Genomic DNA, 17,611 nt, shown 5'->3' with positions numbered 1-17,611 from the left:
ACTAGTTTAACTTTGTTACAACATAATCGATAGATATGGGATCATAAACACTTCTCATGAAGAGCTTAACTCTGGTCATTAGCTGTTTGAGAGAACACAAAGGAAGCTTTCAGAGGGTCGATTGATCCACTAATGTCAAACTGAGTGGGTTTTTTTTGTGTGGATGTGAGAAGGGAGTGTTAAATTCTCAGAACAGGTGGTGTTTCATGCATAACAGCTTTCAGCCGTGACTTGGGTTAGAGTTTAAGCAAAGACAGCCCTAACCACTAGTTAGATGAAGGGATATAGTAGCCTCACTCTTTCTTTAGGGAACACAAAACAGGCATCTGCCATACACAGGGTTGCATCAGTTGCTGCTCTGCATAATCCTCACATCCTACAAATCTCTCCTCTATATCTTAGTACTGCAGTTCTGCTGCTACAACACTCTGGGCTATGTCAGAGGGCAAGAGCATGTCAAATCGTGACCTGCTGAGAGCGGGGTTTTTAAGTTTGCATGTGTAAAAGCACATTGTATTCCCATTGGATATATGTGGGTGTCCGCTATTGAATCTTCAAAAATAAAAACGTTAAATGTCAAGTGCTGTAGTTGTGTTATTGAGTTAATTTATAGCAGTGTTTCTCAGAGTATCAGTGTCCAGATCTGGTTTAAGAAGTGTGCTGGTGGGTGGGTGTTTGTCATTGCTTGCTTGATGGCACACAGTTAAAACTGTTTTAGCTGCCTGCTACTGTCAGTCTTTTGTATTGAATCCATATTATTCCATTTATTTACCATGATCCTGTGTTAGTCTGGTTAAACCCTGCCCCTTGTGGAAAAAAAACCCCATTGTGAAATTCAAATTAACATCCCAATGTATAAATCCAAGTTCCTGTCCCACTTGATTTTATTTTTTTTTTTTTGGATTAATGCAGATATGTCACAATATTGAACAAAAAATTATCTGATGCTACTATTTGTCATATTTCAACTTGTTGTGTAATTCAAGCTTTGTTCTGCGGACACAGAGTGTGAGTCATGGCCCAGTGCTTGGGCTTTAAGCAGTAAGACTCATCTTTCAGCGATTTCAAGGTTCAGTTCTCACTTCTCTGTCTGCAAATTTCCTTCTCTATTCAGCAGCTAGCAGAAAAAGATAAAAATAACAATGGGATAAACGGGGGTAAGAGACTAGATTGGCGAGCGAAAGTACGAGCAGGTGGATTGGAGATCACCCCCTCCCCTCTTTCAAGGTGACCTGGTTTCCTCATCTGATTAAATTCCTGCTGAATGGCAGACGAATGATCCAGTTTGTCTGAGTTTGGCTTTGAAGCTAAGAATCAGTTCATAAAATCTGGTTGTTTCATTCTGTTTGCTTATTTTCTTTTAAGTTTGGAACATTGCTGAGCCTTTTTTGTATGTGTTTTGGTTTATAGAGGGGGAGAACTATTAAAGGACGTTCATTCTTTTTACAGGGATCTTTTGCACTGCTTTGATATGTTGTCCTCACAATCTTTCTCTCTCCTCCCAGGGTGGAAATCACTTTGACCAGTATGAGGAAGGTCAGTTGGAGTTGGAACAGGCCTCTTTGGACAAGCCCATAGAATCGGTAAGACCGCACACATCACTTTGATACTGTTGACTAGAATAGCTGCTTCCTGTTGTGTGAGAGTGTGAATGATTGGTCCAGTCAGGAATAGCCAAACCACCTCTGTAGTCAACCAACCCCTACCTCCTTTAGAGATATAGAGAAATCGCCTCCTTTTCTGTAAAAGAGCAAGTCCATACTTTCTTTCTGGAGGCCAACATTAGACCCCTTTCCTGGTATTCTCTTCAGCGAACACATCTGGTGTTATCACCTGTGTGACCATATAATAAAGACACAGGTCATGCAGATCTGTTGGATTGTACCAATCACTGTGATCAGCTTGCTGTTTAAATCTTTTTATTTTTGATCACAGATATGTGCGAGGATGGGTGTGCTTGTGTGAATGGTAGATGGTATTCCAAAATGAAGAGTTTTATTATGATGTTTGCTTGAAATGTGGAGTGGATGGCACATTGTGGAAAACATAGAAAGAGACATGCGTTATTAAACATGTATGATAAAAATACAGCATATTGCCAACAAATACATTTGAATCTGTTACCCCAGGGGTATGAATGATTTTGGGATTGACTGTACAAGCTTACAGTTTAAGTTTACAGTTTTAAGTTAAATTAACTAGAAAATGCCTGTTTAGGATTACCCTAAATGCTTTAGTCTTAAACAATTGTTACTGTGTCAGATTGTGAGATTGATACTTATTCTACACGTCTTGTGAACAACAAACCTGTCAGACTGTGCTTCCTGGCCAGTCATCACTAGACATGCAGAAAGCAGAACTAGTGTTTGACTTTTGGAACGAAGAGTGCTGTAAAACAATGGGTTTGAAGTGATGTGTTTAGTACTGGCTGTTGTCTTTGCTAGAAAACATGAAGCCACAAACCTTTACCACATTACAAGAATCTTTGTTTACTTGCTATGATTTCTGTTGGTTAGTCGTGAAGGATCCCCATTGTCATTTTCCAATCACCACAATGGAACATTACATCAGTTGCTTTTATCAAGAGTGACACTCAACTATCAGACTGTAAAAAAAGTATTGGATCTTTGATTATAAAAAGCACATTTATGATAGATCATTAGACACTGAACACTGCTTTCAGGGTGTCTTAAATTGTCTTAAATCTCAAAATCAAAAGCTTAGGCCGTAAAATCTTTAATTTACTGAAATATTGTGTTGTAAGACTTTTTAAACAGGTCTTAATTTTCCTTTGTTCATGTATTGCTACCCCATCTGGCAAACAACCAAACATTCAACAACAATCCATCTCAATTAAAAATTATTTAAAGTTTATTGCTTACCTATTTATTTATTTATTAAACTTTCTATTTGGCATAATGGTTGAATTATTATACCTTACAATAACATTTGTTTAAAAGTGCTTCATGTATTTACTGGTGAGGACACTGACCTGGACAGATTGTTGTGCATAGATTTAGTTTATTATAGCTTTTAAAACTTCTAAAACATTTGTTTATTTCATTTATTTTTAATTTATTCTAAAGAAAGTTTGTTGAAAAAAAAAGTATATGGATACAAGTAGAGCTTGTTTTGACGCAATATTTAAAACCTTTTGCTAAGAAATATCTAAAATATTATTAGTTTTTAAAAATGTAATTATTATTTTATTATTAAATGTATTCAATTATAATAATTGTTTTTGATAGGGAAAATTTTAAAAAATCTAAAATTTTCCTTCTGGGCTATTAAAAAAATTCCTTGGCAAGTCTTATTCCTTTATGAGTCTAAAATTTCGTTCATAATTGTTTTAAAAATGTCTTAAATTTGACTTGGTAAACCTGCAAAAACCCTGTGCTTTGTTTTTTTTTAATCAACAAATCGGGTTTTGACATAGACAACCAATAAAAACTTCATGCTGCATAGGTTTTGTAGGTATAGTGCTGAACTGTAGTCAGCCACCTATTTCAGTTTCAACTTGCAAGTGAAGTCCCCAAAGCATATAAGGCAAAAAAAAAAAAGACGATGTGCGTCAACACTCAAAGCTAGACTCTAATACTAAAGGACAGTCGTCTATGCACACAGATATTCAGTGTTTCAATTAAAGCATTCCGGCAATGTATTAACTCTGAGTCAGACTTGACATACTCAGAGGCAGACCTCTTATACGCAGACACGCCACCAATTCAATTACACAACTGATCTGTGTGTCTGCTCCATTTGATTTAAGTTAGGCTGACCTGATTTAGATATGAACCACTCAGTGTGTCGTCCACCCCACATAGCGAAATGCTAGAGGGAGTGTGTGTGTGCAGTTTGACTGAGAGAAAGTGTTTGTGTGAGTGTATGAGCACAGTAGTGCCCAGTCTCTTGTGTGTGTTTTTGTGTTTGTGTAGGACAGTTAATTTCAGATATTTTCAGTATTGTACACAACTTGGGGTGTTCGACATTTCTCTCCTGCAGCGAATTGGCCCCAATTAGCTAAGCAGCTCTGACCCGGTTTGTATCTGCACGCTCTGCTCTCCTTCTCCTGTCTCTTTAGGGGCTCCTTGTAACGCTTTCTCACTCTCTTTCTGTCTCTCACCTCCTCTGTCTAGCTCTCTCTCTTTCTCTCTCTCTCTCTCTCTCTCTCTCTCTCTCTCTCTCTCTCTCTCTCTCTCTCTCTCTCTCTCTCTCTCTCTCTCTCTCTCTCTCTCTCTCTCTCTCTCTCTCTCTCTCTCTCTCTCTCTCTCTCTCTCACTATCTTTCTGTTTCTCTCATCAATCTGTCCCTCTTTCTGTCTCTCCAACACAGTGATTCGGTGTACAGTACCCTCTGTCATTATGTGCTGGCATGGTGCTTGTGCAACTGGGACTGCATTTTTCGCTGACTAGGCATGTAGATAATATCGCAGGCAGCTCTCATCTCTGTCTCTCTTGTCTTGTTCCTCTGGTTCGCTTGATATTTCTGAGGCTCGCATGCCTGATGCCTCTCCTCCTCTCCAAGTTGTCCTCTCTGCTCCAGTTATACTACTGAGGAATATTTAACAGATTAAAATGTAGATCTTCTAAAATGTTCTTTTACCTTTTGCCTTGTATTTTTTTTTTCCTGACTTTTTTTGTATTGAAAGAACTATTATAAGTAGGCCTGTCACAATATCTCTGTTTTGTCATTCGATATATTGCACCAGTTATATTGTGATAAATGATATTATTGTCATTTTAAAGCCATTTTATACCAGAACAACAATAAAATATCATCACAATGCAAGTACACTTAAAAGGAACACATCATATTTTTTATCAAGAATATTTTATTTAACTAATTTTATTTATTTATATTAAAAATAACTAAATTTATTTATATTTACTCCTTTTTCCAGATTTAATATAAGTATTTTGTGTCTCCAAAATGTGTCTGTAAAGTTTCAGCTCAAAACACCCATCAGATTATTTATAATACCTTTCAGAAGTTTCTATTTTATAGCACTGAGCATCGGGTAGCGGTTTTTGTGAACTGTGCCTTTAAGGCTAGTCCTCCACGCTCACCGTTTCCACGTGCCTGTCTGTGTGCGTCAATATCCTCCCTCGGCTGCTTTAGACAACAGACAGACATGAAGGAAGCAGATCTCATGTAACCTTTGTGATAAATACTACAGTAAGAACTTTTACTAATGAGTATTTGATGCATTTGATGTGGAGTTGCAACGATGAGTCACACACAATGTCGTTACAAAGTTCACGCACGCACACAGAGACACACACAGAGACAGCGTTCACGTTTAGCTTTGCACTCTTTTTGCACGCAAATGTGACAGCATACAGTTTAAAATCCACTGCTGTATGGATATCTGTTATGTTAATGTACAAAATAAACCTGATTTAATGTCCACAAACTGGGATTGAAGCGTCTTTTTTTTATATTGTTCTGACACACAGCTGTGGTGATGAAGTAAATTGCTGTAATTCATTACAAACATGCACTGCGCATGTTTTAAAATTTTAAACTTGTAAAACTCACTCTTGATCACATTTGATGATGATTGATGATCCTAGCAAACCGAACAGACCTTTTATTCCCGGTTGCTTTGCACACATCCTGTTTTGGTGATGTGATTATACGCATTACTACGGAGACATGTTAATATGCAGCTGTCAATCAATTCGGTGGGCGGGGAAACAGCACTCCTAAGTCAGGTTGCGGTGGGCCACAAAACGGGAGGGATTTAGATGCTATTTTAACATCAGGAAAAAAAAGACTTATTGTGTTAAGATTACCCCAATATGACTGTGGACACACTATGCCTACACAGTTCGGTCCAAGCAGCTTAAAAAATATGATTTTCACAATAGGTGTCCTTTAATTATAGTCAATTTAACAGTTTAATAATTAGACATTGGAATCAGAATGCGAAAGTGCATATCCTAAATAAATAATAATAAATGTTAACAAAAAAGTGCAAAGTAAACACTTACAGATCTGTTTTCAGTTCTTAGACATCCACTTGAAATATACTGTAGTAATTTATAGTAAATACTATAGGGATTTTTTTTTTAATCATTCTGACACTGACACCTCCAATAGAGACTGAGATGTTGCAGCTAAAATGTAGCTAGAATTGTTTTTATGTATGGGCGATGTATATTGCATTACCAAAAAAGATTGAGGTCATGTCCATGTGTTGTGCGATAAGTCGATGTATTGATTATTGTGACAGGCCTAATTATATGTACAATTATTATTTTTTTTTTTTCTTTAACTTTATTTCATTTAGATGTAGAAAGAAGAATGAGTGCCATGGGCCATCAGACTGATGAAAAGATTAAAAAATAAACTTTATTTTTGAGTCACATTGGACATCCTAAAGTTCTTTTATATATTGTTACAATGTAATTAGCTTGTAAGTATAACTGTAAATAATATAATCATGTGACTTCATGTAGTTATGATTGGCAAGATCCATTTTTTTAAACTAAGATTTCTAAAGTGGGTCTCGTGATCAGATTTATTATTGTTTGGAGCAGTACCCATCCCAGAGCGTGTGTCAGAAGGACATGACAGAGAGCAGGAGAGGTGGCCTGGCTGCCTGCCTTAACCAAATGATTCCAGCTCCTGCACTATTGTCTATGGAGGGGTGTGGAGAGCAGAGTCGCCACACACAGTGCTTGTGGAAAGCAGAGACGCTACATACCGCAGGAAACGATGGCTATCACTGTCTGTACATTTTTCAATTTTTTAAAGAGTCATAATGTTTAGACAAACACACAACAACAAACAAGCTTTCATTTATTTGCCCTCCCTATTTCTGTTTTAGATCTAATGTGCCAGTGCTATTTTTCAGCAAACACCAGGGGTGTATTTTTATCACAGAACTCTTAGCAGCTGGTCCGGGTGGACGGTGACAGCCATCCCTGCATGTATGTGTGTGTGCGTTCTGGGTTCGAGCGCTGTGTTTGTCATGCTCTCGTTTCCCATGTCCCTCCTCTGCCAATCATTGTGTGTGATCTGTAGGCAGCTAGAGGTCTGTGGTAAACAGGATCTTCTCTTATTTTCCCATGTGCTTTCATCTACTCATCCCCTCTTCTTTCTTGCTCCCTAAACACCTTTGTTTGTCTGTTTGCATGTTAAGTCAATAGCATTAGTTTTTCACATACACTCCCCTTCATCTTAATATGTACCCCAACCTTCATCTTCTTTTCTCCCCTCCCCAACCCAAGGAGATGTGCACTGGGCAGTGACTGAGTCAATTCTCTCAGTATGTAACTGACTTCGATGTTTCACTTTAGCAAGTTTAGAATTCACCATAAGTGATACATGAAGAGAGTGAGAGATACCATTGCCAGTCCTGTGTTACACTGCAAGGAATAGCTGTTTTCATAAAATGTGTTTAACACAGGAGCATTCATAACAATGTTATAATTGTTAGTTTGTCAATGGGCAAGTTTATTAAAACATTAAGTCACGCAGTGAGGATTGCAAGAAGATTGGACTTTGGTTTAGTTATTTGTAACTACAACAGTATGAGTAAATTACTTCTAAATCTAAATACTGACTGTATAAACGTATCCCATGATTGTTTATGATTCTATATCTCCCTGGGTCAACTATGTATCACTTAACAAGCCAGGAACTAGCACATGCATTCTTTAAAAGACTCATTTTACATAGTCTAGCTTTGCAACCACATGCACACACGCACACACACACACACACACATATTTTTTAATGAAGCTCTTGATGAACTTCTATGTGAAAGGTAAACCCAGGAATGTTCTGATAAAAGGTCAAGGTTTGCCATTTTAAGAACCCTGACCTGTAGACTGTCCACTTTTTTTTTTTGGTAACAACACAAATACTCCAAGCAGCCACACTGTTTCAACAGCCATTTAAAAGTGCTTTTTATTTATAACATGCATTTTTGCATCTTTGCAAAAAGAAGTAAGTGTATTATAACAAAAAGAGTATTTACAATAAAGTACTCTTTTTATAGAGTAGTAAGTGTATTTACAAAATAATGAGTATTTTCCAAAGTACTACATTGACATTTTAAACCTCATATTTGTAATTTTTAATTTTTTGTGCTTGTTGTCTCAGGCAGTGACATTTAGACATTTTTTAGTGTGGTTAAATGTACAAATTAATTCATGGTCTCTTTTCATAAGAAAAAGAAGTGAATTATTCTTTAAAAAGCTCCACTGTTGCGCTCCATTTTTTTCTAAGAAATATCCACCTTGAAAAGGAAGTCAATTTCTCTTTTTCCTCTTTCATAACCGCTTTGGGACAACACCAGCTGTCCAGGTTCCCAAACAAACCACCTTGGGTATCCTGTCACTCCACTTTAATTTGGTCAGACTCTCTCGCTCCCTTCTCTCTGGCTTGTTGATTGTTGTGACTCTCAACTGACCTTTTAGTGCTTCACATCCTTCTATAGAGCAGGGTCTGCAGGAACATGAATAGTTTTGTTATCAGCTGCTTATGACCTGTTTTGTTATGAGCATGCATTTTGGTTAATTGGATCACGGGTAGATGAGGGATAAACATTTCTCTTGATATCTTATTTTAGTCCATCTTGATTTCTTGGATGCTCCTGTTGGTATACACAAAGGCTTTTTCTGATCTTCATAAATAAGTTTGCACAATTTAAATAAGAATGTTAAAGGATACCACAGAAAATAATACAGAGAGCTGCAGCTTTCATTTCTGCTATTATAGCCATGCATGTACCCTGAACACTAGCCACATTTCCATTGTTGACCCTATAGCAAGTGTGCCAGTAACGTTTCCCCAGTAGCTACTGGGGCCTGACAAGGCTTCCTTGGGGCCAATGACCAGACTTTTTTGGCCACCCTAATACCTTAATCCAAAGCGGGCTAGCTGGGGCATTGGGATAGAGTGCAAGCAAAGGCAGAGTATGCCAATGTGAGGAAAAGAGGGTCTACGGCAAGATGCAATCGCGCATGAATGTAGAGTACACACACAAAAAAGACAGAACAGACTGTTCTGGCCAGTTGAAGATACCAGGGGGCTTCTGGGCATAAAATAAGCCATTACCAACCGTATGAAGCTACAGGCTAAAGAACAATAGTACAAGTGCTGGAAAAGTTAAAGTTGTGGGCACAGTATAAAGACATTAATATTCACAATGGTCAGAGCAGTGCTCACAGAAAATATTTCCCTTGGTTTGATATTGTGGATGGAGTGGTGGGTGATAGCCCATTCATTGTGTGATATTTAAATTGAGGGAGAACTGAGAATAAGCTTTCTGCTGCACTGCAAGCTATTGACCTATCGTGAAAACGTGGCATTATTACAACCTTGCATCTCTAGCTCTGGGGCTATTGGCCCTGCCCAACGAAATTGCAGGCCCACACTGGCTCAACAATGGACAAAAAAACTACTGTGGACTTAGGACTGGTATTAGGACTAGTAAGAGAATTTCATGCTTTTTAAACAGTTTGCATTCAATCCAACACGGCGTTAACTCGAAGAAAGGCGACAAAACCAACTAGCTGGAATGACGCTGACCACAACTCAATGAAGCCCAATAGCCGACATTTAGCTTGCTGTGTCTTGGCCTTTAGACATCTGTTCATAATGCAGTTACATATTACATTAAGTTGGTTCTTACCAACATAACAGAAAAGTCTTCAGGTAGATCTAATGTGCAGATACTTTTGTAGACTTTACATTTTGAATGCACGGAAGAAAAGAAATAGAGTTGTTGTTACAAAGTGACACTTTTGTAGTAATCCTACTGTAAATTTCCCTTTCTTATATTAAATTTAAGTCAAATTTACTATGAATTTATTCTCCTTGACTCAGTCAGATTAAGTCACCCTTAATAAAGCTGTCACGAACATGTAATAAAGCCCTACATGCACTGCAAATGCACTCGCTGCCCTGCACATCTCTATCCTGTTTTAATTTAATTCCACCTCCTTCTCCCTCTCTCACTCCCTGCCCTTACTATGTTAATAACATCACTCTCCATCTCTCTTTTCTTGTGGGAGTGTATCTGTTTGGACAGTATAACATTCCTTATGTTTTAATCATTTAAATGAATTAACTGCCAGTTAGTGGATGTGTAGATGTGTGAATTCACTATGGTAATGTAGTGGATCAAAGAGACAGTGTGACCAGTAGAAAGCTGTAGAGATTGGCCAGTTTCTTCAGTTTTGTGTGACGTTTGACTGTTCTTTTGACAGCCCAGGGTTTAAAAGCCAGGTTCGTATGGACATGTTTTCACTCCACTTGCACTGCTGTTGGATTCTTCAGCGTTGTTGCTCTTCATCTGTCTGTTTTATTTTAGTGCATTCATCTGTTTGTCTCCACAAAACCCACCCGCTTTCCACGTCTGCCTGACTCTCCATTCACAGGGTCGGTGATTGGCCCTGAGCCACTTTTGACTGATTCTGATTGGCTCACGTTGAAGAATTAGACTAAACAATGACAGCTCTCTTTCTCAACTTCAGCTTCTCTTGATCCAATGGTCTCCCGTTTGAGAAAGAGGAGTTGACGACTGCTATATAAATTGCTCTGCTCCGCAGGAAGAGGTAATGTGAGGTCAGCACAACGCGCGCCCTGTTTAGATGCTCCTCCAGTCCACAGAATGATGAAATACTGTGTGTTGTTAGCAGAGGATGCTGCAGAGCCACTGCATTGCAGGCCTTTTGGGCTGGGCTTACTGCAGGCGCATCTGCACTGCTGATAAACGGAAGATCCTGGGACTTGCGCTCTTTTAGTCCTGCGGTCTTCTCTACACAATGAGCTCACGGTTTTTATGGTGAATCCTTTTCTACCATCAACATTTCTTTAGAGCTTCACACAAGCTAGAAATGGACTCATGCCGCTTTTGATGTGAGCTCCATGGAGTCCTCTGCTAACTATAAATACAGAAAAGGAAATGATCGTTATCCTACGGTCTTGTTCCTTTTTTCATCCCTGTAATTTGGACGGAAGAACATGCACAGCAGTGTTTGGATGTCCAGGGGCCCAAAGGGGATTTTGTACAAGATGAGCATTAGTGCAGCTCCCCATGCACTAACCATCTGGAGAAAACATTCTTTTTTTTATCTCCTCCTTGCAAAAACACAGGTTTTAACTAAATATCTGAGCGGAGATATAAAGGTAGATGTTAATTTATATAATTTAATTCCAAAGTTAATTTAGCATATTGCTGAAATGAAACTAATTTTTCTTGTTTAGGACAGATCAGAACAGATTTTTAATTATGGATGTTTGTGCTTATTGACACAATAAATAATGATTAGATTTTTTTGTAACAAAAAATATATAATTTTGATTATCCAAAGATAAGAGCCATTCACACCAAGCATGATTAAATATTGAATAAAGAATGAATCATTAAATATAACAATGAAGACGATGGAGTGAATGTAAAGCAACAAAGTTCAGAATACAGCTATAACAATGGAAGAGATACAATACTGTAGATATCTTTCAAAACAACATTTTTCTATCTAATAAATAATAAAACACTAACATCCAGTCAAAATGCATTGGAAAAATAAAGGTCTTGTGCAATTTAAAGCTACAGATGACATTGTTCATCATTTAAAGATGATAACTTGATCTTGAAAATAATTGGTTAGACCATGGGATGGAATGACATTTACATAAAAGCTATGCAAGTCAGGCTTGCAAATTGAAGTAAAAAAATAAGCTCACCCGAAGTATCCAGTAAAGTGGACAGACCGGTACTATTGAACACTTTTGTTATGTTCGCTTTGGACAGTGTTCTTTTTCATTTAGTGTACTGAAATCTAATATCAGTGAAACCCATAATTATTTTTTAATTGACCCAACACTATTAAGTAGAAAAAGTTTTGATCAGTAAAATATAGGTCGAACTAATTATTTTAAAATCTAATTTTCTTACTTTACAAGCCTTAAGCAATTTTGGTATGTCTCAGGAGGTCTGTTAAAATAACCAATTAAATAAATGTTGGGGAAAAAAAGATCAAATCCCAGTTGCAATCTAAACAGAAGGAAAATAAATGTGTAGCTGTTTGAAGTAGCACTATTTAAAAATAAGCCTCGTGGTTCTTTAATGACAGACTGTAAGAACAATATCTTCAAATTGATCAAATGTGGATTTACAGCTGTCGTCACAGCAGTCACCTTCCAAATTGCCCAAACTGCTTTATTGGAGTGGCAGCGATTATGGAAAGCGGGTGTGTCTTATGGGGGTAACCACTCTCTCCTTACCCATGATGCTCTAACCTAGTCCTTCTTGCTTCTCACACACCACTTATGGCTGCTCCATTTTACGCTCACCCATGTAGGTTGGGACATCTGTTTAGATGACATTGTGCATCACCAGTGTATGCTCAGCCTCATCTCTAACAACATCCTGAGCTCTCTGCTGCCCTCTCTCTCCCTATATATGCTTACTACTCTTCAACACAACTAACACCGCCGTCTCTTTTTGTTAAAGTGCTTTAACAAAAAGCTGCATGATGGTTAATGGTTTTGGTTTTCACCTCCTTCAGTTTTTTTTGTATATTATGCTATTTATTTGTGGTGTGTGTGCGTGTGTATTTTTTTTGTCTTAGTGCACACATTTTATTATCGATATGTTTTTTTCTCTTTATGCTTGGACATGATTTGTCATGAATTTAAGCTCCTTTTTTATATTCTTGCATATCATTTTCAAGACTTTCTATTTTTATTTTAATGACTCATCAGATCAGTATTTTAAATGGGAACACGCTCTCACACATGCAAATCTGGCCTCTTAATGGTAAACCGAGGCCTCCATCTCTATCTCTTCACATTTCTTTTTCTTGTCGCTCCATAAATCTATCAATCTACCTCTCTCACTGTCTCGCTCCTCGATCTCCTTCCTTTGCTCTCAGCTACATATTGTATGTTTTTATTTTTATTTTCGTGGTGGCTCTGTTGTCATGATAATGAACTCACAAAAAGCTTGTGAAAGTTTTTGGTTTTTGTGTATGCAAGCTCTATGTCTGTGCTGTTCCTTCCCCTTTAGCAGTTTGTGTATTAATATCCCTCCCTGAGACGGTTTATATATGTATTTGTGTGTCATGATACGTATATAACCGTGTCTTCCTCCTTCCTTCCTTTTAAGACTGAAAGTGAATTGGTAGACTCAGATGTCGGTAGCATTTACAGCCCTCTTGTTTCTAGTTGTACTATTATGGAACACTCCTTTATAGAAATAGATTAGATATTAGACTATAAACATTAAACTTCAAGTTATTTCTGCACAGAAATCCCCAACTAGACTGTAAGGGCTTCAAAGATGTCTTATTACAGAGCCCAGTGACTTTTCCTCCTTGTTCTTTCTATCTATCTCCCTCTTTTCTTCCACCCTCTCTCTCCCTTCTGCTCCCAATCTGACAAGGAGTTTAAAGGTGTAGCAGATGTTTCTAATGTTGATGACAGTGAGTGAAGCTGTTTTGACAGTTGTCTGGCTACCACGTGTTCTTGAGTGTGAGTGTGTGTGTGTGTGTGCGTGTGTGTGAGGAAAGCACTTCTTATTATTGGAATATTGTGGTCTTTCTTTCCTCTCTTCCTCACATCAGGATAACATTGGGCACCGGCTCCTTCAGAAACATGGCTGGAAGTTGGGTCAAGGCCTGGGCAAAACCATGCAGGGTAAGCAAGCACTCTTCTCTGTCAAACTTAATCTCTCCCACTCTTTCTCTCTACTGATATCCACCCAAAAGGCTTAAATGCCTTGTGCTTTGATCAGGTGTAAAAATGTTTTCTTTCTTTCTGTTCACTTCTCTTCCTCTCTCTGTTGTTCCAGCACACCTATTTGTTTTTCTCATTTTGTACTGACAAAACTCAGAGAAATAATTTTGTACTGTAGTGTTGATGTTTATTGTGACAGGGTGAGGTGGATAGGAAGGATTCGGTACAGTGGCATCAGATAAGCACTGAGTGCACTAGCTTTCCTCTGTAGTGTTGTGGTCTAGAGTAAATATAGATCAGAGATGGACATTTGAGAAGTTTTGTGGTTTAGTACTGCAGTGCATAAAGAGGCATTGATTGCTTTACACACTCTGGTTTGGCCATGATTGAGTTAAGTTTCAGTGTTGAAAACCTGATCTGGATAAAGGTGGACTACTTTTGATTCTTTGTGTCTAACTGGTCATTGAATATTTTTTAAAAAACCTATGCAATAGCCACATACCTATGCACTATGTATGTAATCCTTGCTTTATTGAGGCAAAAGCTAACACAAAATTTCTCACACTCGCATAAAAACATTTATTCATTCATATTACACATTGTAACTGTTAGAATGCAGTTTAAATTCCCCAAAACTATTCCTAGTTGTAAATGAAAATTCTTGGCAGATATAAAAAATTCTGGATACACTTGAAAAACGGAAACTGAAAATATTTTGTCATTTTAATTATGTAAAATGCAATTGAAATACAATTTATTTTAACCATAGCTTTGTAGGCGAGAAATTGATAAGATAGTATGTGAATTTAGCAAGTTAATTGATTTGTTATTCAACAGATTAGCCATTTTAATTAATCTGTACATTTAAATGCATTTAAAAAGAAGTATTTAGGTGAAAATGATAGTTTGTGTTAGAGCTGACACTTTTGTGGTCAGTGTTCTGACATATAGGTGGTTGGGGTTGTACTTTGACCAACTTGAGGTCCCAATCCTGTTTCCCCTTTCCCTGCCACTTTACTCCCTGTCAGTCTATACTGTTCTATCACAATATTAAAGGGTCAGAAAGTCAATCTATATTGTTTTCTTCAAAAATATTACCAATAACAGTATAACATGTCTTTTATTAAAGCATTTAGACCTAAAAAGGCACTGGCTTGGTTAAAAGTTAATATTAAAAGCTAAATTTGTTTGTTCTAACCAAGTGGTTGATTTAGGGTGGAGGACTAGACTGCTTAATTACGCATGCTCATCTCAGATATAGATAGACAAACCCTTACACTCATGCAATGCGGGAATGGGAACAAAAAATTGTCCTCCTGATCAAATCAGATAAAAAAAACATTGTTCAATTCAAGTTTAGTTGTATAGCGCTTTTCACAACAATTGTTTTTCCAGTTGAGGCCCCGTTTACACTAATACGTTTTCGTTTTAAAACGCATAAGTTTTGCTACGATTACGCCATCTGTCCACACTACGCTGGAGTTTGAGCGCAGAAAACGGAGCATTTTGGAAACTCTGAAGAGGCCGTTTTCATTTGAAAACGCTGCTGCTCCCTCTCAGTGTGGATGGAGGGAGACATGAGGCGTGGCTGCAGACATTTGCATATTTGATTGGGGATTTTTCCTCCATATTAAGTAGCCTACACACAGTTCAGTCTTGCATCCTCTTCTTGAAAACATGATATAAGGAACTGTCTATTTTCATTTTTATAGTAGCAACTTAACAGACACCAAAAATGTTGAGGCGTTATGTAGCTACATATTTATATGACCATCATCTTCACTGTGTGCATATTTATAACAAAACAGTACCTATAACATTACAGCCTCCTTTCATTTTCATTGAAAATACGAAACATACCCTCTATTTTGCTGAATATCAGTTTTAATAATCGATAATGGCCATTATAAAAGTATAACGTACAACAAGTTTATACAATATAGGAAATAAAAGCAAGGAATCAGTCAAATGTGCGGAATCAGTGTCCGAGGTTACATTAACTAATATATTAACCTAACTTATCTTTGCGCCCAGCCAAAACACGTTACCTGAGAACAAGTAATAGATTCAAAAGACCAAAGTCTGGGAATATGTTGTTAGATATAGACAACAAGATGAATTAAATATCTTGTTTAACAAATATAGTGAGATTAGATTCAGCGGTAGATCTTTGATGAACAGCCCGACACGCATAGCTCTTGACGGGTAGATGTGCTCAAAGCATGCTGCAGTGCATGCCAGTGTGTGTCGTCACGTGATGTGTGTTTTCAGCGGTGTAATGTAGACGCAGAGTTGTTCAGAAACGCTAGTGTGGACGCAGATCTTTTTCACTCTAAAACGCCATTTTAAAACTAAAACGTATTAAATAGGGCCTAAAACTACACCGACATACTACCTCGTGATTGTTAACTGTATCTTTGTAGGCGAGAAATGTATTAAAATTCAGCAAGTTAATTGATTCTTTGTTCAACTGTTTTTTTGTAGTGCTTTTTATTTTTTTTTTTTTGAGGAAGACAACTTCTTAGTTTATTTCTCCCTCCCTCTGTCCTCTCCCAGCTCCCCCTGTACTTCCTCCTCTGCACTTGACTTGTGGCCTGCAGAATGCCAGAGATGCTGTCTTGATGCAGTGTTTGTTCAGTCTGCGTGTGTGCGAGGGAGTTAAATGACATGCATATTCTTTCTTGAAGATCACTGTGTCTCTCTTTGTTCAAAGGGCAGGGTTGAGATGAAAAGAGCGACTTTTCTTAAGCAAGTTTGTCTTGTTACGTTTTGGGACCAAAACTAAAAGTATCTATGATTAAGGAAAACAATTGCTTAAGGCAGAGGACAGAGTGTATGTTTCAATTTTTTTTGGGGTCAGACCGTAAAGTTAGCTTCATAGACTGCTCTGTTGTTGGTCATTACCTCATGCTGATGCAAACATTGGCAAACTGGAGTCTATGTAGAAATTGATCCGCGGTTTCTAAAAAATATCTTATCATCCCAGCTGGATGCATATCTGCTGCAGTAATTCTGCAAAGCCTGCAGGAAGCACATCACACACTGAAGAATGCTAGTATGCGTCATCCTCTTTAGTTAATTTCACTGTTATAGTAAGCGCAGGACAAAATGTAGCAAATTATAGCCTGTAGGAATGTTTCGTCTTTCAACAAGAGGAAAGATTTGAGATGTTCAGGCTCTAGATGTTTCTTTTGTTCCTTCCCTTTATTTCTCACTACAACTTTGGAGTGTGTGAGGATTTGTTTGTTTGCACAGAAACATGAAATGCAATGAAAACCCCCTCATATTTCAGGAAATTGATCTTCCCACATATACATCAGTGCGCACTGGTCTCAACATAAGGTGAGAAGTAAGCCCAGCTGCCATTCTGACCATGCTGCCTTGTTAAGATGTCTTTAAAAACCGGTATAGCTGAAAGGTTTTGATGGAAAGAGAAATTGCTGGAACCGAAGTCAATGATAGGACTATAAGACACACTCTCTCTGGGCTTTTATTGAATGTAAACAGTGGATGGATGTTTCAGCTAACTTTTAAGGTCATTCGGCCCATTAGGCGAGTATGAGAGTTTTTCTCTAGAGACTGGTTTTATTGTGTGCATTTGCACACTCCCGCTATTTCACGACTACTGCCCTGCAGCTGTTACGATAGCTTTGCTGTTCAAATGCTGAACTCAGCATTTTGTAGAAGCCAAAGATCTTAATTCAGTACTCCGTGTGCATGAATGGAAAAGGCATCATAGGTTTTCGTTCCTCCCAGTGGCTGATTTCCTTAAAACCCAAACTATTTGATTATATTCAAAATGGTAAACAATCGCTGCAGTCCTATTTTTATTTTATATATATATATATATATATATATATATATATATATATATATATATATGTATATATGTATATATATATATGTATATGTA

General features: G+C 37.6%; 1 protein-coding gene across 8 annotated transcripts in view; it reads left to right on the top strand.

The window, feature by feature from the left end:
• The window catches only part of gpatch8 (G patch domain containing 8), a 36,266-nt gene that overhangs the window by 6,508 nt on the left and 12,147 nt on the right, over window positions 1-17,611 (top strand). For 3 of the 8 annotated variants that reach the window (XM_056453918.1, XM_056453923.1, XM_056453922.1), the window contains exons 1-4: window positions 1,511-1,583; window positions 4,003-4,038; window positions 10,224-10,242; window positions 13,587-13,659. In XM_056453918.1, coding sequence (XP_056309893.1) covers window positions 13,653-13,659 — 7 coding nt within the window. In that variant the 5' untranslated portion in view covers window positions 1,511-1,583; window positions 4,003-4,038; window positions 10,224-10,242; window positions 13,587-13,652. Of the gene's footprint in view, window positions 1-1,505; window positions 1,584-4,002; window positions 4,039-10,223; window positions 10,243-12,652; window positions 13,660-17,611 lie in introns of those variants that run through there. The other 5 variants (XM_056453921.1, XM_056453925.1, XM_056453919.1 and 2 more) reach the window with 4 other exon arrangements.

This window comes from Danio aesculapii, chromosome 3, assembly GCF_903798145.1.
Source record: "Danio aesculapii chromosome 3, fDanAes4.1, whole genome shotgun sequence".
NCBI lineage: Eukaryota > Metazoa > Chordata > Actinopteri > Cypriniformes > Danionidae > Danio > Danio aesculapii.
Note: the sequence above shows the minus strand (reverse complement) of the source record. Positions and strands in the feature narration are given on the sequence as shown.